Raw genomic sequence first — 25,621 nt, 5'->3', positions numbered from 1 at the left:
AAATGAAGAACAACCCGTGTCTCGCTCAAGTGGGTAGTGAAGTTGAGAGCCATGACACGGAAATGAAGAACAACCCGTGTCTCGCTCAAGTGGGTAGTGAAGTTGAGAGCCATCACACCCACTGGGACAGCAGACAAACTTCCCCTACGTGGGGAATGTCACGCAGTCACAGATATCAGCATCAGAAGGAGCCTTAATGTTTATCTCATCCTGCTCTGCATCCACCTCCCAACACATACCCACTGCACAGAAACCCCTTCTATAGCACCCCTCACCATCCTCTTCTTGAACACTTCTGGTGATGGGGAACTCACCACCTCACGAGGCAGCCACTTCTATACCTTTACATTAAAGCCTTTGTTTTTCCCCACTCTGTGATTAGTGCAGTGAGTTACGGGTCTGCCCATCTCCCCTACTGGACCGAAGGGGCCTTTGGGGCAGGCACTGTATTTTGCCTCTCTCCATCTAACTGGAACCTCACACTGAGCCTGGCAACCTGCAGGTGCTCAGAGAATGCATTTAATTAACTGGACTTGCTGGGTTCCAATTATTAGGAATTAATTCCAATTATTAGACCAGAGGGAGCCTGACAGCTAGTGCAGGATGTCAACAGACGGACGGGGCAGGCTGGAGCAGACTCGGAGGCAGAAAGCAGAGGCTCCCGTTGGACTGCCACGGGGCTAGGGGTGGGGCGAGGATGTGTGCCCTGCTGGCTGTCCCATGGCACTGACTTCGGAAGGAGCCTGGCGGTTGAGGACACGCTGGGGGACCCTGCGGTGGGGTGGGGGTGTCGCTGTTACGCATACCTTGAAGGCAGCGCTTGACAGCTGCCAGAATGACAAAAAGTCCTCCGGGCTACCTTTGCCCTCCTCAGACCGATTTCGTTGGTCCCCAACAGGTCCCTTCACCTCTCTGTCCCCATTTGCCCTTAGTTGTGAAATGAAACAGCCCCTGCCCCTCTCCTCAAGAAAGGGTGGAGGGAAGCGTGTCAGCACTGGAAACGACACGGGGTCCTCCTAGCCTGGATGTGGGCATGCTCAGGAGCTAGGTCCAGAGGCCTTGTCCAGGCACTCTTGGGCCAGTGCTCCTTCACTGACAACAAGTAGGAGTCCCACCCTTTGCCCTCCTCCACCTTCACATCCCTCCTCCTCCCGCCCCCCACCCCCACCCCAGGCAGCTGGCCAGACCCTTGGCTGGAGTCTTGCTAAATTTGCAAAATAATTCAGATACTGTGCCCCTTGTATTTGAATTCAAATGCCAGGCCTGCTGGGGGCGGGGGGGAGCCCTCTTCAACAGCCCCCCCACCCCCCAGCCCACCTAACTACAGTCACAGCACTGTCCTGCCCCAGGGACAAGTATCGCCAAATCGGAATGCAGCTCCCGGCTAGCTGAGGGCCTTCAGGAGTCCGGTCACTTGGTGCGGTGGCCTCTGTCAGGAGGTCAGGCACCAACTCTCATACAAGCCAGGACAAGCCCTGACCCGGGAGCTCCTCATCAATGTCCTGAGCACAGCCCAGCCATCCCCCAGGGCAGCTTCGAGGCTTCAGTCAGATAAAATACCTGGGTCCTGGCATAAAGCTGCCAGGACCGCAGGCTCGGGGACACCAGTCCTGGACAAAGCAGTTTCCAGAAATGTGAGTCTCTGTTTCCACACCCCGACAGCCAGGCCTCACTTGCCCACTTGAGAGGGTCCGGATCAGCCCAGGCCCGGGGGCCGCTCTCCCTCAGCCACCCTCCCACTTCACCTTTCTGCAGCTCTTCCTCCTCCTCCTTCAGCTTTTCAAGCTCTGCTTCCTCCCAGCCTGCCCCACCCCAGCTTCTCACATCTCTCTGACTCCTCCTGGGCTGGCCCTCTCCTGCCCCACCCCTGGCTCCTTCCCCAGCCCATCCTCCGACAGGAGGGGGCGGACAGAGCTGGGAGGCTGGCAGCCTTGGTGGGAAGAGCAGCACTGAGGGCGAGCAGTGGGTGCTGCCAGGCTGGCTCCTCAGAGGCACCCGCGGGCAGGCTGGAGGTCCACCCCAGCTTGGGGCCTCCCCGCAGTGGTCTCCGCCGGCTGCAGGCCAGGGTCAGCATCTCTAAGGCTGGACCTGCAAGGAGAGCCACAGGAGAGCCACAACTGGCCACGTCCCCTACTCACCAGCCTTGGGCAGGCACATCTGCCCAGCCCCTGCCTCCACCGGGTTAGTCACACTTCCTGGGTGGGGTCACTGCCTCTGCAATGACTTTTCCTTCCTCCCCGGACTTGTCTTTCTCCTTCCCCTGAATGCACACATTTGATTTTTTTTGAAGCTCCATTCTGAGGGAGTGGCTGAGGCCTGTGAACCATTCTTGGCTGTGCCTGCATGCCAAATGCCTCTCAAGTCTACCCTTGATCAGCATCTCATTCACCTGATGTCCACTGTCACGCAGTCTCAGCACTGCGCCCTCTAAGGGACAGCAATACGAGTAACAGCGGTTCTGGCTTGACCCACGGCAGCCTGCCTACATCACATCATAGGACCCCAGAGCTAGTCTGGTCCAGGTCACTTGCTCCCTTTCTAGAGGAGGATACTGACGCCTGAGTGACTCGCCCACAGTCACCCAGGGAGTGGGAGGCAGAGCAAGGGAGCCTTCCATTCTTTTCTGAATCCATGAGGAAGGATGAAGCACAGTCTGGGCATGCTCCAGGGGAAGTGAGCACCCAGTTATGCAGTCATGCACGGCTCCCGGGCCCGGGACTCTGGCCCAGGGCTGGTCAACAGGGTAGTCAGAGATAAGGCTCAGCCTCAGGGTCAAGGTCCCGCCCATGGGGCAGCAGTGCAGGCAGTGGCACTAAATCAATCCATGTGTTAAAATTTCTGGACCAGAGCAAGATGGGAAGTTAAATGTTCTTTTCAAGGATACAAACTGTAGGCGGCATCTGAGTGTCTCCATGGCCAAACTGCTGGCCTTAAAAATAGGCTAATTGGGGGACCGGCCCCATGGCCAAGTGGTGAAGTTCGCAAGCTCTGCTTCGGCGGCCCAGGGTTCACCAGTTGGGATCCTGGGCGCGGACATGGCACCGCTCGTCAGGCCACGCTGAGGCGGCATCCCACATGCCACAACTGGAAGGACCCACAACAAAAAATACACAACTTCGTACTGGGGGGGGGGGGGGTTTAAGGGAGAAAAAGGAAAAATAAAATGTAGGAAAAAAAAATAGGCTAATCTGAGTTGAAGTCCCAGCAGGGCCCTGTCCCCGTGAGGACCAGAGGCTGGCCAGATAACCCGGCGGAGTGGAAAGAATGGAACAGTTTAGCTACTTTACTGGCTGCGCTCCCTCCAGCAAGTGACTGAACCTCCTGGAGCTTCCCTGTGCCCAATCTGTAAAATGGGCATAAACATCAATGTGAAGATTAAATGAGATCGTAAAATTAACCAGCAAATGACAGATGCTCAATAAACCTAGACTTCTTTCTCTTCCCAACGATGAGAATTTACTAGGGGACCTCAGTATATGTGCCCAGCACCTCGGTAAGTAATGCCCCTGCCACGCCACCCCCGCCCCCGGCCCCGTGTAGCCACAGGGGGATGGAAAGTTAAACAACAGATTACTCGTCCCTGCCCCAGCCTCCACCCTAGGAAGGTTCCTCGACTCTGGTGACTCCGGTCTACACAGGTGCAGAACCAGGGTAGCTCTTAAGTTCCGGACTCTGTGCACCGACCAAGGGCACAAGGACAATGGGAGTCACTGTTCTCCAAATCTGAACCTCACCTAGCTAAAGGTGGCCCCAATCGCCACAGAAATAAAAAGAGATGTGCAAATTAACAGCGAAACAAAAGAGCAGGTCACTCAACCCAGGAATCTTAAGCGCTTTGGAACTCAAAGAATGCACACGCTAAGGACATTATCTGGTAACCAGACTCTCACACTTGTTTTTTTACCAGATTCACGTTTTCCCTCCCGCTCCGGTCTCCCGGTCTCCCTCGGCAGGAACGCTCAGAGTTTGGCCCAAATGGAGTAAAATACAGCATTTCTGTAGCACGGACCCGCCCTCTCGTGCCCCTCCCTACAGGAAGCTAGGCGATGAGATTAGATACGCGGGTGCACCCCTTAGAGGAGAGGGGCGGAGGGGCCCCCCCCCCGAGGAGGAGGCCGCCGGTCCGAGGGAGGGGCCTGGCCGGCCTGAGGCCGCCCTCGCTGTCCTCCCTCCCGGGGAGACTGGGGCGGGTACCCGGGAAGCTACGGACAACCTCGCTATGAGGAAACTTCGCGAGAGGATGGCAGGGGTCACAGCCCCTCCAACTAATAGATCCTTGGCCTCAGTCGAGCTGCAACAGCCACTGTTCCTTCAGTGCCTACTATGTTCTGGGGACTTTAAACGTGATCTCGTTCAGTCTTCATACCTACCATCATTATTCTGGCTAATAGATGAAGAAGTCTCAGGGAGGCTCAGAGAGGGTAAGTGACTTGTCCAAGGTCACTTTGCCGGTTCAGTAGCAGAACCAGGATTCTAATCCAGGATGGTCTGGCTTCAAGCTGTGCTAGACCTGCAACATCTCACCCTTCTCCTCTTTATTCGGAAGCAAGCAGGCCAGCCAGCGTCTGCACCAGGAGGCCAGGCGCTCTGGAAGTGAGTTGGCCAGAAAATGGGCTGCACTTCTCCTTGGCTTCTGAGTGGAGAGAGCCATGAGCAGCAGGCAAACCCCGAAAGACGTTTGCTGACAGAAGGCATCAGGACCAGGACATGGCCCTGACGCCCTGAGACGGTGGTTAGAGGACTTTTTCCTTTCTTGGGAAGTAGCTTCCAAAATCCCAACCAGCATGAGTTTCTGTGAGGCCCACTGATGGGGCCTGGGGTAAGGCAGGCAATTCCAAGTCAGGTTCTTTCCCTTTCCATCTGGGCAACACTGGCAACCACACTCCACTGAGGAATGCTCAGAAACCAACCTTCCTCCACTTGTCCACCCTCCTCTGACCAACTGCTCACCTGCAGACCCAGCTTAAATATCCGTCCTCCAATGGGTAGTGATTCCTGACTCCCTCCTCCTTGCTCCCCAGGTGCCCCGCGCATCAAGGCCGCTGGGAAGAACCTATCAGACACACCCCACTAGCAAAGTCGGAATTGTGTGCATGGGCAACCTGGTGGGCCCCCAGCCTGCTTCAGGACAGCTGGGCCCTGCCCAGGCCCTGCTAGGCATCGTCCTCCCAGAGCATGCCCATTTTCTGCATTTTTTAGGTAAAATTTACAGTGAAATGCACAAATCATAAGTGTAGAGTTCGATGAGTTTTGACATATGCAAACACCCATGTAAGCTGCATCCCTACCAAGACATAAAACCCTTCCACACCCCCAGAAAGTTCCCTCACCACCACTTTTTTCAATCATCTGCTCCCTGTGTGCCTTCCCCACCACACTGTTAACTCCTCCAGCCCAGGGACCATGTCAGGTCATCCTTGTGACCCCAGCACCCAGCAGAGAACCCAGCAGGTAAGAGACACTCAAAAGTTTATTTACTGAATGTATTAACAGATTAGAGGGCAAAATCCCCACATTCTAGTACTGCCCCAGCCTCTTGGGAAAGTCACTTAAACCTGAGCCACGGGTTCCTCGCCTGTGAAGCAAGGACAGTAACCCAGCCCTCCTGCCTTGCGGGGTTGTGGGGATCCCATGCGATAACCTATGGGAGGCTCATTGAAAAGAATAAAGGCCTGGATGCATGCGAGGTGCCATTATCATTATTATTAATAAACTCCTGCTTTTAGGACAAACATCTGGCTGAAAGAAACCAGGAAAAGGAGGCATCAGACACTGACTTCCGGGCTTGGCTGCCTGGGCTCTGGCCAAGGGTCTGGGGCTTCCCAGGACAGCCAGCTTTCTGCTTCTGTGTCGGTGGACCCAGGTATGGACTGATTTCCAGGGCTAAGAATTTTCTGAAATTGCAAAGGATCCTTCCTGAGTGAGTTCCCAACCTGGCTTCTACCTCCCCTGCCCTATGGCCCTCTCTTCACCTGTTTCCCGTCTGTAAAATGCAGCCACTCGCCGAGGAGAGTCCCTTCTGGCTCCTCTGACTCCAGTCCAGAGGGGCAGCTCAGGCGAGGAAATCCAACAGCTGTTGCATTTCCTAAGCCTCGGGGGCTGATGGGGATCTGATGCAATACCTAAAAATTCCAACATCAAATTCCCCAAAATATTCCTCTGAAGGCATTGACTCGGATGCTTCTAGCCTTTAATCTGCAGTGAATTTTTCTAGACCATTTCAACTAGCTCTGAGGAACGGCCAGGAGTCTGGAAGGCCATATTTTCTGAATAAAGCTCAAGATTCGAAAGTCTTTTGTTTGCTGGTATTTTTTTTAGTCACTGCTGGGTGCTCGCAGGCATCCTGGACAGTGGCACCCTGGAATTCCTCAGGGACCTCTTGGGAAAGTGGGACTGTCCAGTACAGCATGAATGAGCGGGCCAGCAGGAGATCAGGTGGAGCACTGTGGTGGTGGGGAGGGCACTGAGTGACTGGGGCAGGAGGGGCTGGTCCCCAGGAAGGACACAAGAGGACAGGTTTACCCACTCAAGGCCAGGGTCACACTGGGTCCTCATCATCTCATCACTGTAAGGTCATGATAAGAGCTAACACTACTGAGTGCTGGTCTTTATATGACTTTCTCATTTAATCCCCCATTTACCCTCTAAAGTAGATCCTCTTATTATCCTCATTTTACAGATGAAGAAATGGAGGCAAAGTGAGGTCAAAATAACTTGCTCCAGGACCTCCTTAGTAAGTGGCAGAGGATGGGCTGGAAGCCAGGTGGTGGGACTTGATGCCTGCCCTCCCAACCCTCACTGCACACAGCCTCCCCAGGTGGTGCTGGGCTGAGATGGGCCCCTGCCTCCCTTCCAGGCTCTGCTCTGCCTCCTCCTCTCCCAAGGCCCACCCTGTTCTCTGCATTGAATTCTTTTGCCAGCTCTGAGTCCTTTCACATGTAAGGAGCTAATTCTGCTCATCCTCTAGACATCTTGCTTTAAAAAAATAAAAAGTTCTGGGGCTGGCCGCATGGCCTAGTGGTTAAGTTCGGTGCACTCTACTTCAGTGGCACAGGTTCATGGGTTTGGATCCCAGGCATGGACCTACACCGCTTGAAGCCATGCTGTGGTGGCATCCCACATATAAAGCAGAGGAGGATTGGCACAGATGTTAACTCAAGGCTAATCTTCCTCAGCAAAAAAGGAAAAAAAAGGTTTTATTTCAAAAAATATAGACTCACAAAAAGTGGCAAAAATATTACAGAGTGCTGATACTACACATGCTACAAACTGGATGAATTTTTTAAATATCATGCTAAGTGAAAGAAGCCAATCACAAAAGACCACACATTACATGATCTCATGAAAAGTCCAGAATAGGCAAATCTACAGAAATAAAAAGTAGGTTAGCAGTTGCTAGGGCTGGAGGGGATGGGGAGTATGAGGGGATGACTGCTAAGGGGTACAGGTTTCTTTTTGGGGTGATGAAAATGTTATAAAATTAGGTTGTGGTGATGGTTGTGTAACTCTGCAGATAAAACAGTGAATTGTACAATAAAGCTGTCAACGAACTAAACAAATGGGCTTTGTAACCTTTGAGTGGTGACTCCATCCTTGACTTTAAAAAGAAAAATAGAGAGATTCCATGTTTCTACACTCAGGTAACACTCAGCTACACTCAGGTAACACACATAAGGGTACCTTCCCCTTTAGAGCCGGGCTCCTGAAGGCCCAGAGCCTTTTCTCCAGTGCTCCCAGTTCAGATCCTGACGATGATAATACCTCACCTACGCCCTTAGCTTTACGGTTTCAAAACACTGCCACTCCCCACCCACACACCACGCACAAACCCGGTTTATTTGACCCTCGAAGCAAACCTGTGGGCTCGAGTCGCCCCATTTCTTGGTTTTCTTGGTCACGAGAGCCTTCCTCCCTCCCTGGGCTCCCTCTGTAGGGTTGCCAAATTTGGCAAATAAAAATTTTATCTGTCAACCCTGTAAGGTAATCAGCTGTAATGCACCCAGGCAATCCTGAGTGAGTCTGTTGATCATTTTGAGACACCACTGATCGCAGACTCGAAAGAGCTGAGAGGAGCCACCAGGCCTGGGCTGGGCCTCCCAGGCCACGTCCTCACTCCGGCCTTTTTCTCCGGCCTTTCCACTCGGGCCTGGCTCCGCCGACACCAGGACTGACCCCGGCCAGAGCGCGGGCCTCTTCATGCCTCAGTTTGCCCATCGAGCGGCTGGGTCCTGCAGGCGCCGCTGATGCACTGCGGGGGCGGGGGGCCGGCGGGAAGGGCCAGAGGGCCCGGCGCCAGGCCTACTGTGCAGATCCAGGGACCGCAGGAAGAACGAGGAACCAGGACGGCACACAGGCGGGCTCGGGTGGGACCCCATCTCCCCCCGCCCCCAGGCCCGAGCCCCAGCCGAACTACAAATCCCAGCAGGAGTGGACAGCGGGGCGGGGCCTCGGGAGCAGTGGTCTGCGTTCCCCGTGCCAAGCCCAGGTTCAGGGTACCCTCAGGGGCGAGGTCAGGAGGATGAGGAGGCCACAGAAGACCTCGGAACACACTGACTGACACACGCCGCGCCTGCCATACTGGCCCCGTCCCCCGTGGACTACAAATCCCAGCAGGCAGTGGGCTGCGGGGCGGGGCTCCGGGGAGGGGGGCGCTCCGACCGGAAGAGCGATTCCGGCGTGGTGGGATCCCCATCGACCGGTGGGGGTTACCGTGTTAGGGGGAAGGAGGTCTCCTCCCCGCAAGCCCGGCCCCCCGCCCCAGCACACTCTGCTCCATCGTGGGGTCGTTGGCTTGAGCCCTTCTCCGCAGACCTGAGCCCCAGCCCGCCCTCCCACCGAGGCGGGCGATGCAGGGGAAAGGGCTGGTGCGTGGGGGCTTGGGCCAGCCGCCTTGGAGGGACGCAGAGTGCGCCTCCCCGACCTCTCCTCCATCGTCTGGAACGAACTCTCTTTTCCTGGAGGGAGGAGCATCCCGGACCCTGAGGCAGGACTAAGCCGGTTAGGGTCCCTGTATGGCCTGCAGGTCTCCTGGCGAAGCCCAGGGAGGGCCTGGGTCCTCCGTGTCCTGGGATGTAGGCCCCGATGTTCGGGCCACGGTATCTGACCACTCTCAACGCCCTGCGCCCTCGTGTCAGCTTTACATGGCAGAGCCAGGTAAGGCTGAGGGGCTGCCAGGAAGTAATAACCAGGGCACAATCATTCGGTATGCTCCCTTAAAGTGCTCTGTTCACACATCAGGGTCAAGCGGCAGAACTCTTGTCGTAACTTCCCAGGTTGCACAAGGATCCTCTGAGGTGCTACAGAAGGGACTTACCCAAACCCTTCAGTGCAAGTCAGGAATTCAGGGGTCCCGCCTGCTCGGTGGATGAACTGTGCTGAGGCCCCACTGCCTCCACCCTCCGGGACCAGGGCAGTCTTTCTCCCGAAGCCTCTTCTCAGCTGATTTCTGGCTTCCAAGTGGGGGTTCAGGTTACACCTGTATCGGGAGCAGTGACACCACAGTGGCCGGCAACACATTGAACTTTCTGCCTCCAACCCCATTTTCAGCTTTTACACTTTCTGATCTGGTCATGTACTCCTGTGTCCCTGATCATCAAGGTAGGTAGGAAAACAGCCACTCTGGGAAGGTATAGCCGTGACCCTGTAATGTCAGTGAGATCTCTTTCTTCTATAGTTAGACGGAGACCAGTTACTTCCTAGAAATATTCCATTTAATCTTGGAGCAATTAAAAACAACTCCAGAAAGGATATTCAAAGTAGATCACCCAGAATCCCTTGGTAGCAGGAGTGGGGTTCACACCGACTGGTCAGGTGGTCTTTAAGCATGCTCATTTCCACCTGGCAAGTTCTCAAAGGCTGTTTTTCCAAGTATTTCTGTTAAGACAAGCAGCCTTTTGTTGAGTAGCTCCTCTGCCCCTAGAGACGAGAGATAGGTACCATAGAAACTTGGAGAGGGCTGTTGCCCCAGTTCCTGGACTCTTTAATAAGATCCTATTCTCTCCTGCAACAGCCAGCTTCTGCGTTCCAGGCTTCGCACCAGATTTTTGAATCAGTAAGAGCCTGTGTGACTTGCCTGCAATGTGCCTAAACCGTTCCATGCCTAACCCTGTTTCCTGAAGGTCCAGCTGGCAGGGTGCAGTTAAAGTCACAGGGCAGTATTATTAGGCCATTATAGGGGAAGTGGCTAAGGGTAAGGTGCACCAAAAGTTGAGTTCTTTCCTCTTCAGGGCCTTGGGAGCAACGCAGGAGCATACATATTCTATACAGGGACATGTCTGACTCTATACCGGTTACGCATCCTGATGCAACGGCGAGATTCCCATTTTAGCAGAGAGATCCTTAGCATGTGAATGTTTTCAATAAAAGTTTGTTAAGACTGGCGTTTAAAATTTATAAACCGAAATTCATTGTTTTCAAAATATCTTCCACCTTTGATGGAATTATGGTTGACTTTTTTATCTTTGCCTTTTAATATTGTTTGTACATATTTTTAAAATCTTGCATTTATATTGGACTTCACAGATTTCTGCCGATTTTCAAACCAAGGTCCTTGCAACAATAACAGGTGATAATAAAAGCCGGTGTCGTTGGCCCTGCAGGCCACGCCCCTTCCTCTGTCAGTCCTGGGAATGAGGGACAGGCCGCTAGGCTTTACCTCACCACCAGGCGTCGCCCTTTCCCGTGGAAAAACTGCTCCGGTCCTGACAGCGGCCGGGGCGGGGGTGAGGGGACTGAGGGTTTTCGTCCTGTGTACGTAATTAGATGGCCTTGGCTCAAGGCCCAGCATCCATCTCCGCTTTGGTCTCAGCTTTTCTGTGGGTAAAGGTGGGGACAATGATCTCAGGGCCCTCCACAGCCGTAGGAAAGGATGTGGGGATGGAGCCGCAGTGCCCCGTCTCTCCGAAGGGGGAGGTAGAAGGCCAGGCCGGTTTTCCATACCGTCTCGGCTCACCAGTCCTAGGAGAAAAGAACAAGGAAGCGGCAGGAACACGAGATGCCTGGCTCCCGGGCTCAGAGCTGAAGAAGGAAGCCTAAAAGAGGAGTTGGGGGGTTGAGTAATGGGGGGATGGAGCTCCGGGCGGGGGAGCGGGGGGAAGAGGAATAGATGCCGCCTCCCCCACTCAAGAAGGTAAATAAAGGAAAGGACCCGGTAGAGTGAGGGCAAGGTCGGTCAAAGGTACTCAGAGAAGAATCCATGGTACTCCATCTGCATCTAGACAAGGGGGTTGTTGCAGATAAACAGGAAAGGGCCTCAAGACAATGTGCTCAGCCTGGGTCTGGTGGTTGATGTCCACTGGGCAGGAAAGGAGCAAGCCATGGGCCTTTTCAGAGGAGAGAGACCAAGGATGTTTGCAGAGAGCTGGGGGGCTTTGAGCCGGCGGTGAAGAATGAGTAAGAGTTGCATATGCAGCTACAACAAATATTTTTTGAGAGGCTGCAATGTGCCAAGTGTGGGCCGGGCACTTGGAATTTGGCCGTGAACTGAACAGACACCCTCGCTGCCCATTTAGAGCGCCTACAGTCGAGTGGGAGTCTACAATCTAGATCTGAAATAAACCTGTAGATTGAATTATGGTGCGAGTCCTGAGAGTGGCCCGGGATAGGGGGGACAAACTGCCCTGGTTTGGGGCCCCTGCTGAGGGTCACTTAAGCTGTGGCCTGAAGGAAGAGAGAGGAAAGAGACCAGGGTGTTCCAGAAGAAGAATGGCCAGTCCACAGTCCCAGATAAGAAGGAGCCTGTGTGTGACTAGAAAGGGATGAAAGAAGCCACGTAACATTGTAAGTGTCCGCAGCCCCCTCCCTGGCCAAACTTACTCAGGTTCCCACATCCCAGGAAACCTCCTGGGCTCTTTCTGGGTGGAATCTGGACGGTGGGCTAATGGATCAAGTTTAAAGACAGCTAAAGAACTATGGAGATCTGCACAATAAGGAGCTGAGGTGGACGGGAGGGGGGGTGGTCAGGGGCAGGACAGTGTGCTCACACCGTTTGGGAAGAGGGCATTGCCAGTTGCAGAGATGAGGAAAGTGGATTTTGGGAGAGTTGGTAAAAAAAATTTATTTTTTTTAAATATACTTATAGGAGAGTCCTTTTTTCCTTTTTTTTTTGTTTTGTTTTACTATACATTAAAAGTGCCGTCCCTCTTTGTTGTATTGTCTGAGGACTAAATTTCTTCCAACTGAAATTTCCCTGAGTCAGCAGGGTGCCGAATGGGCCACCTGGGGCCCCAGTCATGTTGGAACCACAGAGAGAAGCTGAGTGTGGGTGAGTCTGTGGGAAAATGGAGGGGCCGGGCTGGGGAAGTAGGTAGGGGCCTGATCCTACACGGCAGCAAGAAGTGTTTGGTCTCCATGCAAGGAGCCACGGGGCGTCGCTCAAGGGTTTTAGGCAGAGCTGTGACATGACCAAATCTGTGGTGAGCAGTTTGCAAAAAAGGGCATGGTGTTGGGGACAGAGGCCCACCACCCTGGCAGGGGCAGAGGGAAGCAGGCTGGTGCCGGCTTGTGCACTTTACCCTGGAGGCCAGAGAAGGCCAACCTCAGCTTCAGGCCCTGACCCTGAGCCTTGGAGAATCTGATGAAAGCAGAAAAAGGAAAACACAGAGACAAACTCCACAGCAAGCTCAGTATCTACTTTCAGGGGACGTAGAGGGAGGGTCTGTCACAAACCTCTCAAGCTACAGCAATAAATGATCATGCACCAGGAAGGCACAGGGGCTGGAGACTCTCTTTGGAAGCGTGTCTGTCCGTTCGCCCCTCTGTCTGTCAGCCCATCACAGCTGCCACCAGAGTCAGCTGAATCAGCAGGCCTGGGAGGCGCAGGGGCCTCTGCCAGCTTGTGCTAAACCAGCCCCAACATCCCCTTCATTCATCAGCCTAGGAGGGTCCCTTCCCTCCCTCCTGCCAACCACCTGCCTTCAAGATTGTCCCTGACATTCACTTTAACCCAACCAGAGACAGCGTTCAGTTGGCCCCAGCCCCCTTCTCTAGGAACTTCTTGGGCCTCTAACTTGACCACCTGCTCGGGTACAAATATCGTGAGGACTCGTTCTTCCTTACCCCTCACAGGACCTTATTCTCCAGTCCCAGCTCTCCCCTCCCCGTCCCCTCGGGTTCAGGCCTGGCCCCATGCCACCACTTGGCCCTAACCTCACGTTCAGAAAGTTCTCCTGGGGCTGGCCCGGTGGTGTAGTGGTTAAGTTCGTGTGCTCCATTTTGATGGCTGAGGTACACGGGTTCAGATCCCAGGGGCAGACTTGCACACCACTCATCAAGCCATGATGCAGTGGCATCCCACATACAAAATAGAGGAAGATTGGTACAGATGTTAGCTCAGTGACAATCTTCCTCAAGCAAAAAGAGGAAGATTGGCAACAGATGTTAGCACAGTGACAATCTTCCTCACCAAAAAAAAACAAGTTCTCCTTTCCCTCTTTCTACCCCACCCTAGGCCCCTACAGATTCCCATTCCCCTGGAAGAGGAATCCTTGTATTATCAGCACCCTTTTGGCTTTCCCCACCTTTCCCCCTGCTTCCCTGGTGGAGGGAAACCTGGCTGTCCTGTGGTGGCCCCACACCACCCCCTCCCCTGGCCCCGCCTCCCACTCCCAGGGCCCCGCCCTCCCCTAGGACATCCTTCTCCCAGTGCTTCCTCATATTTGAGATCCAGGTCACCCCCCCCTTTCCCTCTTCTTTTTTCTTTCTATCTATATTGACTAACTTTTTAAATTATAAAAATAGTTAATGCTTGTCATAAAAATGTCCCAAGAGTATAGAAGTATAAAGCTATGGCACTTATTTCTACCTGGTCTCCCCTTCCCAGGAGACACCTATGCATGACCTCACGGTTTGGGCTTCTTGGCATCTGTGTGGTGATCCAAATGATGCTGCGATTTCATCTCTGAATTAGAGTTCTTGACTGGAACTCAGAGAAACTGACCCAGCTAGTTTAGGCTGAAAAACAATTTATAAAAATATTCTGTAGCTCCTTGCATCTCCAGGAGGGCCAGAGAACCAGGCGGGAACAAAATCCCAAAAGTCACGCCAAGCTGGCCTAATGGAGGCACGTCTGGGCACAGACACCACCGTTTGCTAACACAGCTGATCCAGGCCCTGGGTGGTGCCATGAGGGTCTCAGCCCCCTTGGCCTCTGGAAACAGGATATAGCTGTCACCACCTCCCCAGGGTGGATGGCTCTTGGTGCCTGCTTCAGACTCAGTCTAGCGTGCGGGCATCTGACTGGCAGAATGCCTGTACCCCAGCTGCAAGGGAAGCTGGGAAGGCCTCATCTGGCTTCTGTGAATGGAAGCCAGGATTCATAAGGTAGAGAATGCCCCAAATGCAGAAAGTGCTCCACAGCCAGAAAGAATGGCAAATGTCCCCTCCTGTTCCCTAAGGAGTCGGGCCACCCACATCTCAGCATATGCCACACTCTCCCACCTCTGAGACCTCTGGCCACAGCCTGCTTATCTGTCCTCCTTCAGGTCCTCAGACCTTCCTCCTCACAATTCTTCCCACTTCCTTCTCACCAGGGATCCCAGCTAGACTTGGCCACCTTCTCTGTCTGCTGGCAACAACCACATCAACCACGGCACCACCACTTCAGGAAGAGCTGATGATTATCATGCACACACATGCTATGTTTCATGTGTCGTCTTCTCAATCAACCCTCAGGAGCCCCCCACCAGGAGGAATGCCTTATTCATATCCCCGTTTACACGAGAGGAAACTGAAACCCAGAGAAACTGAACATCTCCTTGGGTTTGTCCTCTCCATCTCTCGTACTGGCTCCTTGAGGTCAGGGTCTGTGTCACCTTCCTTCTCTGCTGGGTCCCCTGTGTTCCCAACAAGCTAAAGGCTGTATGTGATTCTAAAAATGTCCTAGGAGTCGTATCTTCTCAGCATGTTTCCTATAGAGCAGAGTTTCTCAAACTTGACTGATCATAAGATCCATCTAGGATGCTTGTTAATAATATAGATTCCCAGTTCCTTTCTGGAACATTCAATTCTTTTTTATTTTTATTTTTTGCTGAGGAAGATTAGCCCTAAGCTAACATCCATACCAATCTTCCTCCACTTTATATGTGGGGTGCCACCACGACATGGCTAATGAGTGGTGTAGGTCCACTCCTGAGATCCGAACCCACAAACCCGGGCTACCGAAGTGGAGCATGCAGAACTTAACCACTATGCCAGGGGGCAGGCCCCTGGAACATCCAATTCTTTAAAATCTCAGCAAGGGTCTGGGAATCTAAGACTTCTAACAAGTTCTCCAGTGAGTCTTATGATCACCAAATGGGGGAATGCCCCCCATTTGTTTGTTTTCTTAGGGCGGGTTTAGACAACCTTGGGCCTGTGACTTATGAGCTATTCTCATTGGAGATCAGTAGCTGAGATCTGGAAAATGTGGGGAGCCACTGTGTGCTGTGGCAGGACCTTGAAATAGGCACTCAGGTTCTGCCAGACAATGGGGCATTGAAACCTTCAAAATGGGAGTTTCCAGCAATTCTACTTCTAGGAATTCATCCCGAGGGAATTGCTATGGTTGTGCACAAAGCAATCCTGTGCCAAAGATGGAGAAAGAGGTTGTCCAAATCTGCCTGTGCAATTAGCAAGAAGCACAGTCCTGCAGGGCCAGCAGGGGTGAGACAAAGCCAGGAGGCGGCCTCCTTCCTTCCCCTTCTCCCTGACCTGTCCAGGCCACTGCCCGCACCCAGATGGCACAGATTCCATCCTCTGCCTGGGGCCCTTTCGCTCAGCCAGGCCCTGGCATTTGCCTATGCAAAACCCTGAACAGAGGAGGGAGTGGCTGAGATGAGTGTGGTATGGACTGGGAAACCCGCTCGGTTTGGGGTTTGCAGAGGAGTGGTGCCTGGAGCCTCCTGCTGACTTTGACCTGCTGACTCGGGTGCATAGGAGGTCCCCTTGGGTGAGGGAGGTTTCCCCCTGCCTTATGGTCCAAACGTGGAACAAAGGTCAGTTGGGGAGTGGAGGTCAAGGAGGAGACCCAGGTCCCCGACTTCAGGCCCAGACCGTATCTTTGTTTTTATTTGCCAGTTTGCCCCACTGTCCCAAATGCACTCCCTTTAAGCCACTCAACGACTTTTTGTAGCTTCTTCAGTGCCCTTTTGCCTCCAGGTCCCAGGATTCATCTCGTCTCCCTCTCTGAAGACTGTGGCCGACTCTAGCCATGGGGCTCTCTCCCCAGTGCCCCCAGCCCCATGGCCTCCAAAGCTGCAAGCCACAGCCTTCATTTCTTCAGTGAACGTCTTCAACAACCAGGACATCACCAAAGTAATAAACACAGGAAGTTATGGTGCCCTGGGAAGGTCTTACTTTCATGATTCTCGTCTGTGTCTCCTCCTTCCCTGGTTTAGAGTCAGACACCAGGCACTGGCCCCTCTTTTTACCCCAGTGCTTCTCAGAAGTCAAAGTTCCAGAATTCACTTGGGGAACAGAGCATCTGGCAGTCGTGGGCTTCTTAAGGAAGCCCACGATTACTGATGTGCCTAACTCCATCACAGGAAAGGAGGGTCAGGACCCAATTCTAGATGAGGTACAGGATTACCCAGTGGTTAGTGCACAGGCTCGGGTTGGGCAAACCTTCAGTTGAATCCCACCTCCAACACTCACTAATTGCATGACCTTGGGAAAGCCACTCAATTTCTCAGAGCCTCAGTGCTATGGACTGAATTGTGTCCCCCCAAATGTTGAAGCCCTAACCCCTAATGTGACTGTATGTGGAGACAGGACCTTTAGGGGTGTAATTGAGGTTAAATGAGGTCATAAGGGTGGGGCCCTGATTCAGTATGACTGCTGTCCTTATAAGGGATCAGAGAGCTCTCTCTCCAGAAACCTCTCTCCCCATGCATGCACAGAGGGAAGGGCATGCGAGGACACAGCAAGAAGCAGACTGTCTGCAAGCCGGGAACAGAGCTCTCCCCAGAAACCAACCCTGATGGCACCTTGATCTTGGACTTCTAGCCTCCAGAACTGTGAGGAAGTAAATTTCTGCTATATAAGCCACGAGTCTGTGGTATTCTGTGATGGCAGCCCAAGCTGAAGGATGCACTCAGTTCCCTCATCTGAAAAGCAGAGCTAAAACTAGTACTTGCATTATGAGGCCATTATGAACATCCATTGAGGAAATGTATGCATAAAGCCTGCCTGGTTAGTTTTCCCACAGCATCTTCAGCACCTGGAACAGTGCCTGGCGTATAGTGGATGTTCAGTAAATACCTACTGAATGAATAAATACATCCATCAAGAAACGAAATACAGGGGCCGGTCCCGTGGCCGAGAGGTTAAGTTCGTGCACTCTGCTTTGGCGGCTCAGGGTTTTGCCGGTTCGGATCCTGGGCGTGGACATGGCACCGCTCATCAGGCCACAGTGAGGCGGTGTCCCACATGCCACAACTAGAAGGACCCACAACTGGAATGTACAGCTATGTACTGGGGGGATCTGGGGAGTAAAAAAGCAGAAAAAAAAAAAAGAAATGAAATACGAATGCATGTTTCTGAGCTTTTGTCTAACTTCCATCTCCTTGGTTATTGATCTCCACTCACCAGCAGACAGCAGGCATAAAGGGTTCAAGAAAAGTGTCTGCAAGGACAGCCTCCTGTTTTTAATTGGATCTGCCCAATAATGTCATGTCTTTGGTGAATCGGGAAAGGGCTTGGTCTGGCTGATTCAGAGGCGAGTTTGAGCCTCTGGGAGGAGGGGACATTGATAGGAGAGCTGAAGGAAGCCTTGAGCCTTGGTCCAGCTTTGCAGGCCTGGATGTGGAGGGAGAGCTCTTCCTCCTGTGGGGCAGAGGGGCTGGAGACTGCAGCTGTGGGAGGCAATGTGGGGGAAGCTGGGGGCAGTTGGGGCTGGGCCCTGGGAGTGGCATGGGTGAAGTCTGTCTGGGGCTGGAGGCCACAGCAGGCCCACCTTCCTGGTGCGAGATGCAAATGATGGGAACAATAGGGCCCCTGTCCCCAGGCCATTTGTGGCAGAGCCTTTGCTCCAGGGAGCCATAGTTCCTTCACCTCAGCCATGGTGAGACTTAGTTCTGGGGCACCCCAGGTGCACAGACCCAGGACTCTGGGCAAGGAGAGGCCTCTCAGCTGCACTGACACCCCTTTACTCTCCTCCCTGACTCTTTCCAGGACAAGCTCAGTGGGAGCAAGCCCCGGTGAGTACGCAGGCTCCTCTCTTTCCTTCTGCCCTCCTCTCTAGTCTCTACCTCACTGCCCCTTTCCTGGGCACAGCCATCCTTGGAGCTGTGCTGGCTGTCCCTGGGCCCTCCCCACCCACCCAGTGAGACAATTCATGTACCTCCACCCTGCTGTGTGCACTAGGGCTCCCCCACTACTGCCTTCCTGGGATACCCACTCATCCAGCTGTGCACCCACGGGCCCCAGCTCTGACCCCAGACTCTTCCACCTGCTGCCCTGGTCCCAGGCTGCTGTCACACAACTCCAGGGGGCACCACTCACGTTGTCATGGATGCGAATGTCCTGGAGTTGTACAGTGTCTGGCTGACACAAACTCAAGGACCCCTTGGGCAGAGTTAACTAGAGTCTAATTGCAGGTTGGGGCCACCCCTTCCACCCCCTAGAGGTGTAGGTAAGTGACACAGTGGGCAAGAGGGGCCCAGCAGAATGGGGTCTCTCGCAACTTGAGTCTCCCCTGAGTGGCTCTGGACACTTCCTGCCCGTCACAGTCCAGCACTGCTAAGTCACTGGGGCCTAGCTGTTCTACCTGTGTTGGTCAGAATTGGGGGTGCCTGGCGTGGGGAGTGCATGGCGTGGGTGACTGGCAGAGGTAGAACAGGCAGCTAGTTGGGAGGCCCCCTTGTTTCCAAAATGCCTACCTCACTGGCCCTGCTGCAGGGTTGGAAAGGCCTGTCATGAATAGTTCCTTTGAGTCGAATGAAGCTTTGAGGCCCACAGTAAAAGTGCAGATGGTTTATTACACTGGGGAGAAAGAGTAAGTCATTGTGTTAGAGAAGGGGTGGGATGGGAGGAAATGAGGCCAGTCTCATCAGTCTTCTGTCCAGACTCCCCAGCTTGGAGAAAGGATGCCCCCCACTCATGTCCTCTGCCTGGCCCAGGGACCTGGAGATGCAACGTAAGTCCAACTGCTCAGCCTGGGGTCGGGGGAGGGGGGAAGCAGTGGCTACCACTGGTCCTGTATCTCTTCCATCCTCCGTATGCTCAGCATCCCTTCTGGAAAGCCCAAGAAGAGGAGGAAGAGGAGGAGGATAAATATGAGTTGCCCCCCTGTGAGGCTCTGCCCCTCAGTCTGGCCCCTGCCCACCTTCCTGGCGTGGAAGAGGACTCTTTGTACTTGGGTGAGGGCTGGGAAGTTGAGGCTGGGAGGTTGGCTGGTCGGGCAGGACAGGAGGGTACCCACAAGGGAAGAGGGCGCAGGCCTTGCCTCTTCTCCCTTGGTCTGCACTGGGGCCGTGAGGGGAGGCCTCAGCTGGCAGTCGCTGAGGCCTCTTGGCTGGGCAGAGAGAGAGGGATGGAGGAAAGGAGGGAGGGAGGAGGGGAGAAAGGAAGAGTGGGAAGGGGAGAGGAGCCTGGAGGGGCAGTGTAACCACGGCAACAGCAGTGAAAGCAGGAGGCCCAACACGGTCCCTGGGGCCTGGCGTTCTCCCTCTGAGATCCCAGCACAGCTCCAAGCAAGGGTGGGGGTGCTGGGAGAGCCCCGGCTGCCGCTGGCATCCCACCCCCACGGCTCCCAACTCGGCCAGGTGGGGGCAGGGAAGCTGGCCGCCTCCAGTTGCCATGGAGACAGGGCAGTCGGGAAGCCTGTGAGTGGGGAGGAGAGGAAGGGAGGGAAGGAGGGAGAGGAAGCAGAGGCTAGGTGGGGGGGCAGGAGGAAAATGGAAACCTAGGTGGGAGGAACCCACGGACCCACAATGCTTGGGGTCTTTTCCAGATCACCCCCTGAGCCCATCCAAGTCACCACTACCGCAGCCTGAGCCCGAGATGGTGAACAGCCTCCCCATAAGTCCCCCCTCCCCCACCCGCCCATGCCAGGCTCCCATTCCCCAATGAGTAAATCTGAGAGGCATCTCATTTGCAAGATTCCCCCACATCTGCATTCAAGAGGCCCCTGAAAAATTAGATGCGTCAGAAGCTGGAGCCCTGTTAACAGTCGCTCCTCCCACCTGCCTGGCCTGGTCCTTTCACCCTCTCCCCATCAGCATCACCCCAGGACTTGCCATTCTCGCCTGAGCTGGGGGGCCGGGGAGGGGACAGGCTCGGCTGCCCCTCCCTGGACCCTGGGGCCTGAGGACCCCTCCCTGCCTAGACAGTGAAGAAAACCCTCATTCAGTTGCCAATCGCTGCCAGCTCTCATTGACGCCATGACCCGGTTTATGGGCTTTGAAATGTACCACTTTCATCATATATTTTATTGGAATAAAAAGAAACACAGGAGAGATTCACCACAAGGAGAGAGCCACAGAATGGAGGCAAAGAGACGAGTCGCCTCCTTTGTACATTAACTCTGCATTGTAGTGTTTTTTAAGCTGCCCACATGTACATACCCCATCACGTCCCACTCCACCATCCTTGCCATCCAATGCCTCCACTCCCCCTCCACACCCCGGCCCCACGCCGGTCTCCCTCACTGCCGATTGTGCCCACAGCTGAAGGCAGCACTGAGCCTGCAGGAGGCCGTGAAGCAGGGCTGGCCCGTGGGGAGGAGAGGTAACACTGGGATGTCTTATCTCTTTCCCAGGGCCCCCCACTCCCCACCCTGAGAAAGGGAGTCCTGGCCCCCACGGGGTAGACCAAGCTGCCTTACATTGGGCTCTCTGCCTGGTCACTGCACTCGCCCAGCTCTTCCTCACTTTCGCCTGCCGGTCCCCCCAAGGCAGGGACTGAGGCCTAGAGACATGAAATGCTTTGCCTGAGGTAACAGAGAAGCAGAGTCCCCAACCCCAGGGCCCGTCCTGCTCCTGCTGGGCTCTCTGGGTCAGGGGAGGGACACCCCAGGATGAAGAGGTCTGAAAGGCAGCCTACTCTGCCTGGAAGACCCTCCCTACTGAGACACATTTGAGTGTCATCCCTCATCCATGGGGCCCTCTGGCCACCAGTCTCTGATTCCATCCATGTCCTTATTGCCACCACTGTCCAGAGACTTTCCCCTATGGTAAGTGCCAGGGGGCCTGCGACCTTGGAACCCTGGGATGTTGGGACAGGGAGGGACCTCAGCCAGCACGTTTCCTGTCTGAAAGTGGCCCCAGGAGGGGCAGCCTCCTCTTGCCCAAGGTCAAACAGCTGACCTGAGGCACATTCATTTTTACTGTGCTCAGTGGCTGGTAAAACTTCGTGACCTTGAGGGCAGTTTTGATTTTGGGAACAGCCCAAGGTCATTTGGAGCCAAGCCTGGCAAATCAGTTGGGAGGTCAAGCCAGGCAACATCACGGGGGTTGTGAAGAAAGGCGATCGGGGGTGAGGTGGCTTCCTCCTGGGGCTTCAAAGGTGGCTCTGAGGGTCTCCTCAGGTAAGTCCCGAGGATACTCCACTCTTCCCGCCTAAGTTTCACTGAATTCCTTTCTCCCTGCACTCATGGCTGGTGCTTCTCTCCTTTGCCTTCCAGAGCTGGGCGCACCGGCCAGAGTGGTGAGTGGCCCCTCAATTCCCACCTCAGACTCTAGGGTTCTGGCTAGGAGGCTGGCAGGGTTGGGGTGGGGCCGCCAAGGGGGGCCAGAAAATATTTCTGAAACCAGGGAAAAAGGCACAGAGCAGAGTCCCTCCTCGTGTGCCACAGGCTCCTGGCAGGGGGTGAGACAGCTGTCCTGAGGGTGCTGCCCAGGGCTACAGGGGAGGGCCCTGCCGGGATCTCCTCTTGGATGCCCACATTCTCTGAGAGCTGGGGCCTATGGGCACCTCTGAAGGGGAAGGTACTGATGGGGTGCTCCCTTCCAGGCAAAGGGGCAATTTTAATCATTCCAGAAAGGGGCTCCCAGAAAGAGGTCCACCTTGTGAGGGGGGAGTGAGGTGCCAATAGCCCCCTAGGTGATGGCTCCGCTCTCCCTCCCACTCACTGGTCAAACCCTTGGTCCCTTACACCCCTCCTTACCTTAGGTGCCAGGCCCTCCAAAGAAACCTGATGAGGACGTCTACCTGGAGTGTGAGCCCGATGCAGGTGAACGCCTCCCTCTGTCCCGGATCCATGCTGCCCTGAGGCCCACAGCTGCCCCAACGCCACATATTCTCCTGGCTCCATCTTCCTCCTTTGTCTTCTCTCGCCACCCCCACCAACACACATGTGCCTTCAGACCCCGCATGGACACCCATGCTTCCGCCTTTGGTCCAGGTTGACCCCCACTGAGCCTACAAGGGACAAGGGCTGTGTGGGTCTTCCCAGCTGTGTGGCCAGAAAGCACTGCCCCTGGTCTGAAGGACTCCCAGACAGCCTAGGCTGCAGAGAAGCGCGGGCCCTACAGCTGTCCTCAGCCCCTCCCTGGCCGGCATGGATTTCCTTGCCTGGTTCCCAGCCCAGCCCAGCCTGCCCTCTCTGTTTTAGTCTCAGCCTTGACTCAGACTCTGAGCTCCCAAGTCCTGACGCCCCCAGTCCCTCTACCTAGGACATCAGTGGTGCCCAGGTGAGTACCCCACCAGTTGTGTACGTGTTTGTGTGTGTGTGAGAGAGAAATGGCTAACTCAGGCTTCCCCAGCCCTGGCTCAGCATCACCGGGTTCCCTGGGTTCTTTCTCTTGAAGGAGGTAAAGACCCTGAGCTCTGTTCCCCAATTTGCTCCCCATAGGCCCACTCCAGCCCCCCAGGAAGCTCGGAATGTAAGAGACTGGTGGTCAAGGGAGAAGGGAGCTGGGAGGGGAGGGTGGGGTTCAGGGGGGCAGGCCTGTAGGGCCAAGTTTCTCCTGACCAGACCTCCTTTGTCCCAGGGAGCAGCGAATGCCGCCTCTAAAGGTGAGTACAGGCAACTTCAGCATGAACCTCGGCAGTCTTGCCAGTGCCCCCCCACCCCACCCCCCAGCCACCGCCGCAGCCCTGCAAGTCCCCCTCCTAGCCTCTCTTGCCCCACTTTGCTGAGGGGTCCCTGCAGCTCTGACTCCAGCAGGCCTGAGGGGACCCCGGTGGGCATTTTCCAGGCTCTGCAGCAAAGCAGGAAACTCCCAGCCTGTACCTGGAGATCATCCCTCATTCGGAGGTCACGTGTGGCCTAGCTGGTGGGTCCTCTTGGAGCCCAAGACCTGGAGAGGATGGGTGAAGCACTGGGTGCCCTGCTTTGGGCTTCAGGCCTAGGCACACCCCCGTGCAACCTCCCCCACCCCTGCAGCTGGGCCCCAAGCCTCCTTTGCTTAATCCCCTCCTGGCCCCAGCTCTGTAATCCGCTTCTTCCAGCAGGAAGGAGAGCCTCTCTTTCCTCTGTAGCCCCCACCTGGAGCACCTCAGCTGCTGAGGTGAGGAGGGCTGGGAGAGGACTGGGGGACGAGGCCTTCTGGGAACCCTCTTAGGCTGGTGTCCACCCCTGCAAGGGACACGTGGTGAACGTGTGTGTGCCACCCCGTGCTGGGCACAGGCATGGACACATCTTCGCTCTGCTTGCACAGACTCAGTCTGGGGAAGGCGGACATGAACACAGATCACTGCAACCGGGGTTGTGTGCTCCCAGCCCCCCGCCATGCCTTGGCACATCTCCGAGCAGCTGTGGGGTATTCCAGGACGGCAGCCTGCTGGGTCAGCCTTGGTACTCGGGGAACTGTGACCGTCATGCTGTTGAGAGTGCCCTGCTCCGATTCCAAAAGGTGGGCAACCACAGACCCCCTGGGCCTTCTCAGAAACCCCTTCTGCTCCTGGGCTGTGGCTGGCAGAGCAGGCGGGGGCAGGAGGGCAAGGAGGGGGTCTGGCATCATGGGTCAGGGCTGCAGGTGGACAGCTGGAAGATGAAGCTGATGGATGGGGTCTCCTCCACAGGACGGGGCCTACACCGTGCGCCCCAGCTCAGGGCCTCATGGCTCCCAGCCCTTCACCCTGGCAGTGCATCTCCACGGTCGGGTCTTCAACATTCCCATCCGGCAGCTGGATGGTGGGCGCCACTATGCCCTGGGCCGGGAGGGCAAGAACCACGAGGAGGTGCGTGCTGGAGGAGATACCTGGCCCCAGTCAGGAGCATGTGCCTGGGGAAAACCCACATTTATATTTTTCTGGAGTGGGTGGAAATGACAGTGGCCAGTGACCTGAATTCTTTCCCAGAGGTCCGCCTTCCTCTGGGGGAGGCACCTCCTCCTGCACAGCTCAGTCTGCACAGGGCCCAGGTCGGGGCATTCGTACCTATAGTGAACCCAGCTAGGAGGAGGGCAGGGCCCAGGTAGTCCAGACTCCTGTCTGTGCCAAGGACTCAACTTTGTACCCAGCATTTGCTGGGCTGCCAACTAGAGACAGTGACCCAGCACTTGGTTCTCCATGTTGGAGGACTGCGGCAGACACGTCCCCACAGTTCTTTCCATCCAGCCTTGGAAATATGAGTCTGGCCAATAACATGCCCACGGGTGCAGTCACAGGAAAGCTACCTGAGGCCTGGAACTGGGCAGCAGAATGGCAGTGGAGCTTCGTGGGGCAAACAGGAAGGGAAATATTTAGGAAAATGTCAACGAGCCCCCTCGCCGAGCCCACAGTTCCCTCAGGAAGCTTCTCCGGGCACGAGGCTCAAGGGACTCACTGACGCCCTGCCTCCCTGTCCAGCTCTTCTCCTCTGTGGCCGCCATTATCCAGCACTACATGCAGCAGCCCCTGCCCCTCGTGGACAGACACAGCGGCAGCCGGCAGCTCACCTGCCTGCTCTTCCCCACCAAGCCCTGACACCACAGCGGAAGTACACACCCACCTCTGGCCCCATAGTTTGCTCCTTGCCCCGTTTACCTTGGGCTGTCTCCCAGGTCTCCACCCCTCCAGGCCCTCCCTGTCCCTTGCCCCAGTCCCTGCAGGCCCTGATGAGAGGCATCGGGAAAGGTTGCCCAGAAACAGAAAGGGCCTCGGAGATCCCACCCCATGTTCACCCCGAGCCTGGCAGTGCCACTCGCTGCTGCATCTCCAAGGCTGGGGAGCAGGGGTCAGGCAGGGCCCCCATTCCCAGCCCCCAGGAATGGCTGTGTCTGCCCATTTACTAGGGCCTCCCAAGCTGCTCTGGATGAAGTCCTCTTCCGGGAAGCTGAGCCTCAGGGGAACAGCACAGGCACTGCTTGGACACAAAGAGAATCCTCTCACATCCTCTTGGTAGCATAACACACAGCTAGCATCTGGGAAGGACTTGGTCGCCCTGCACAAAGTTCGCTTTCAATAAATATTTGTTGACTGAATTCTTGAATCTGCTGAGCAAAGCAGAAATGGCCTCCATGAGGCTCCAAGGCGCTCAAGTGTCTCAGGGCACAGACTGGGCCTGGGAGTGATGGAGCCGTGGTGGCCAGGCCAGGCCAGGAAGGGCCAGCCCCATTTCTGCCCAGTGACTGGGTTTTTTGCCCTTAGATGGTGGAGGTCAGCCCCGGGGGGGCCGGTTTTTGTTTTGTTTTGTTTTGTTTTGTTTGGGAGGGTGGGGGGGGGGGTCGGAGAGGCTCAGGCTGTCTCTGCCATCCCATTAAATGATGACAATGGAACGAAG

The 25,621-nt window shown here is 55.2% G+C and overlaps 2 protein-coding genes across 4 annotated transcripts in view; one reads left to right on the top strand and one right to left on the bottom strand.

Annotated features, from left to right (window-relative positions):
• Nucleotides 1-2,183, bottom strand: part of CAPG (capping actin protein, gelsolin like) — a 12,628-nt gene extending 10,445 nt beyond the window's left edge. Inside the window, exon 1 of one of the 3 annotated variants that reach the window (XM_046663158.1) lies at nt 2,139-2,183. Coding sequence is in view for 1 of the 3 variants with exons in the window: in XM_046663154.1 (XP_046519110.1) it covers nt 1,561-1,574 (14 nt within the window). In the remaining 2 variants the exon portion in view is untranslated. Of the gene's footprint in view, nt 1-1,560; nt 1,590-1,745; nt 1,797-2,138 lie in introns of those variants that run through there. The other 2 variants (XM_046663156.1, XM_046663154.1) reach the window with 2 other exon arrangements.
• A 6,898-nt stretch (nt 2,184-9,081) lies between these two features.
• On the top strand, nt 9,082-25,374 carry SH2D6 (SH2 domain containing 6). Its single transcript, XM_046661823.1, has 17 exons — nt 9,082-9,153; nt 16,135-16,290; nt 18,148-18,173; nt 18,573-18,607; nt 19,041-19,115; nt 19,224-19,334; nt 19,928-19,980; nt 20,643-20,703; nt 21,599-21,621; nt 22,087-22,147; nt 22,529-22,607; nt 22,769-22,799; nt 22,908-22,932; nt 23,368-23,426; nt 23,688-23,771; nt 23,941-24,099; nt 24,709-25,374. Exons 1-17 carry the CDS (start codon nt 9,082-9,084, stop codon nt 24,823-24,825), a joined length of 1,227 nt encoding a protein of 408 aa, XP_046517779.1. The 3' UTR covers nt 24,826-25,374.
• The last annotated feature ends 247 nt before the right edge of the window (nt 25,375-25,621 follow it).

The sequence above is a fragment of the Equus quagga genome, chromosome 5, assembly GCF_021613505.1.
Source record: "Equus quagga isolate Etosha38 chromosome 5, UCLA_HA_Equagga_1.0, whole genome shotgun sequence".
NCBI lineage: Eukaryota > Metazoa > Chordata > Mammalia > Perissodactyla > Equidae > Equus > Equus quagga.
This window is presented reverse-complemented; position numbering and strand designations above follow the sequence as displayed.

Coding starts and splice junctions, on each gene's coding strand:
- SH2D6 (XM_046661823.1), top strand. CDS start 9,082: ATGTTCGGGCCACGGTATCTGACCACTCTCAACGCCCTGCGCCCTCGT. Junction 16,291..18,147: donor ACAACCAGGACATCACCAAA/GTAATAAACACA, acceptor GACTCTTTCCAG/GACAAGCTCAGTGGGAGCAA. Junction 22,933..23,367: donor AGCGAATGCCGCCTCTAAAG/GTGAGTACAGGC, acceptor CGCTTCTTCCAG/CAGGAAGGAGAGCCTCTCTT.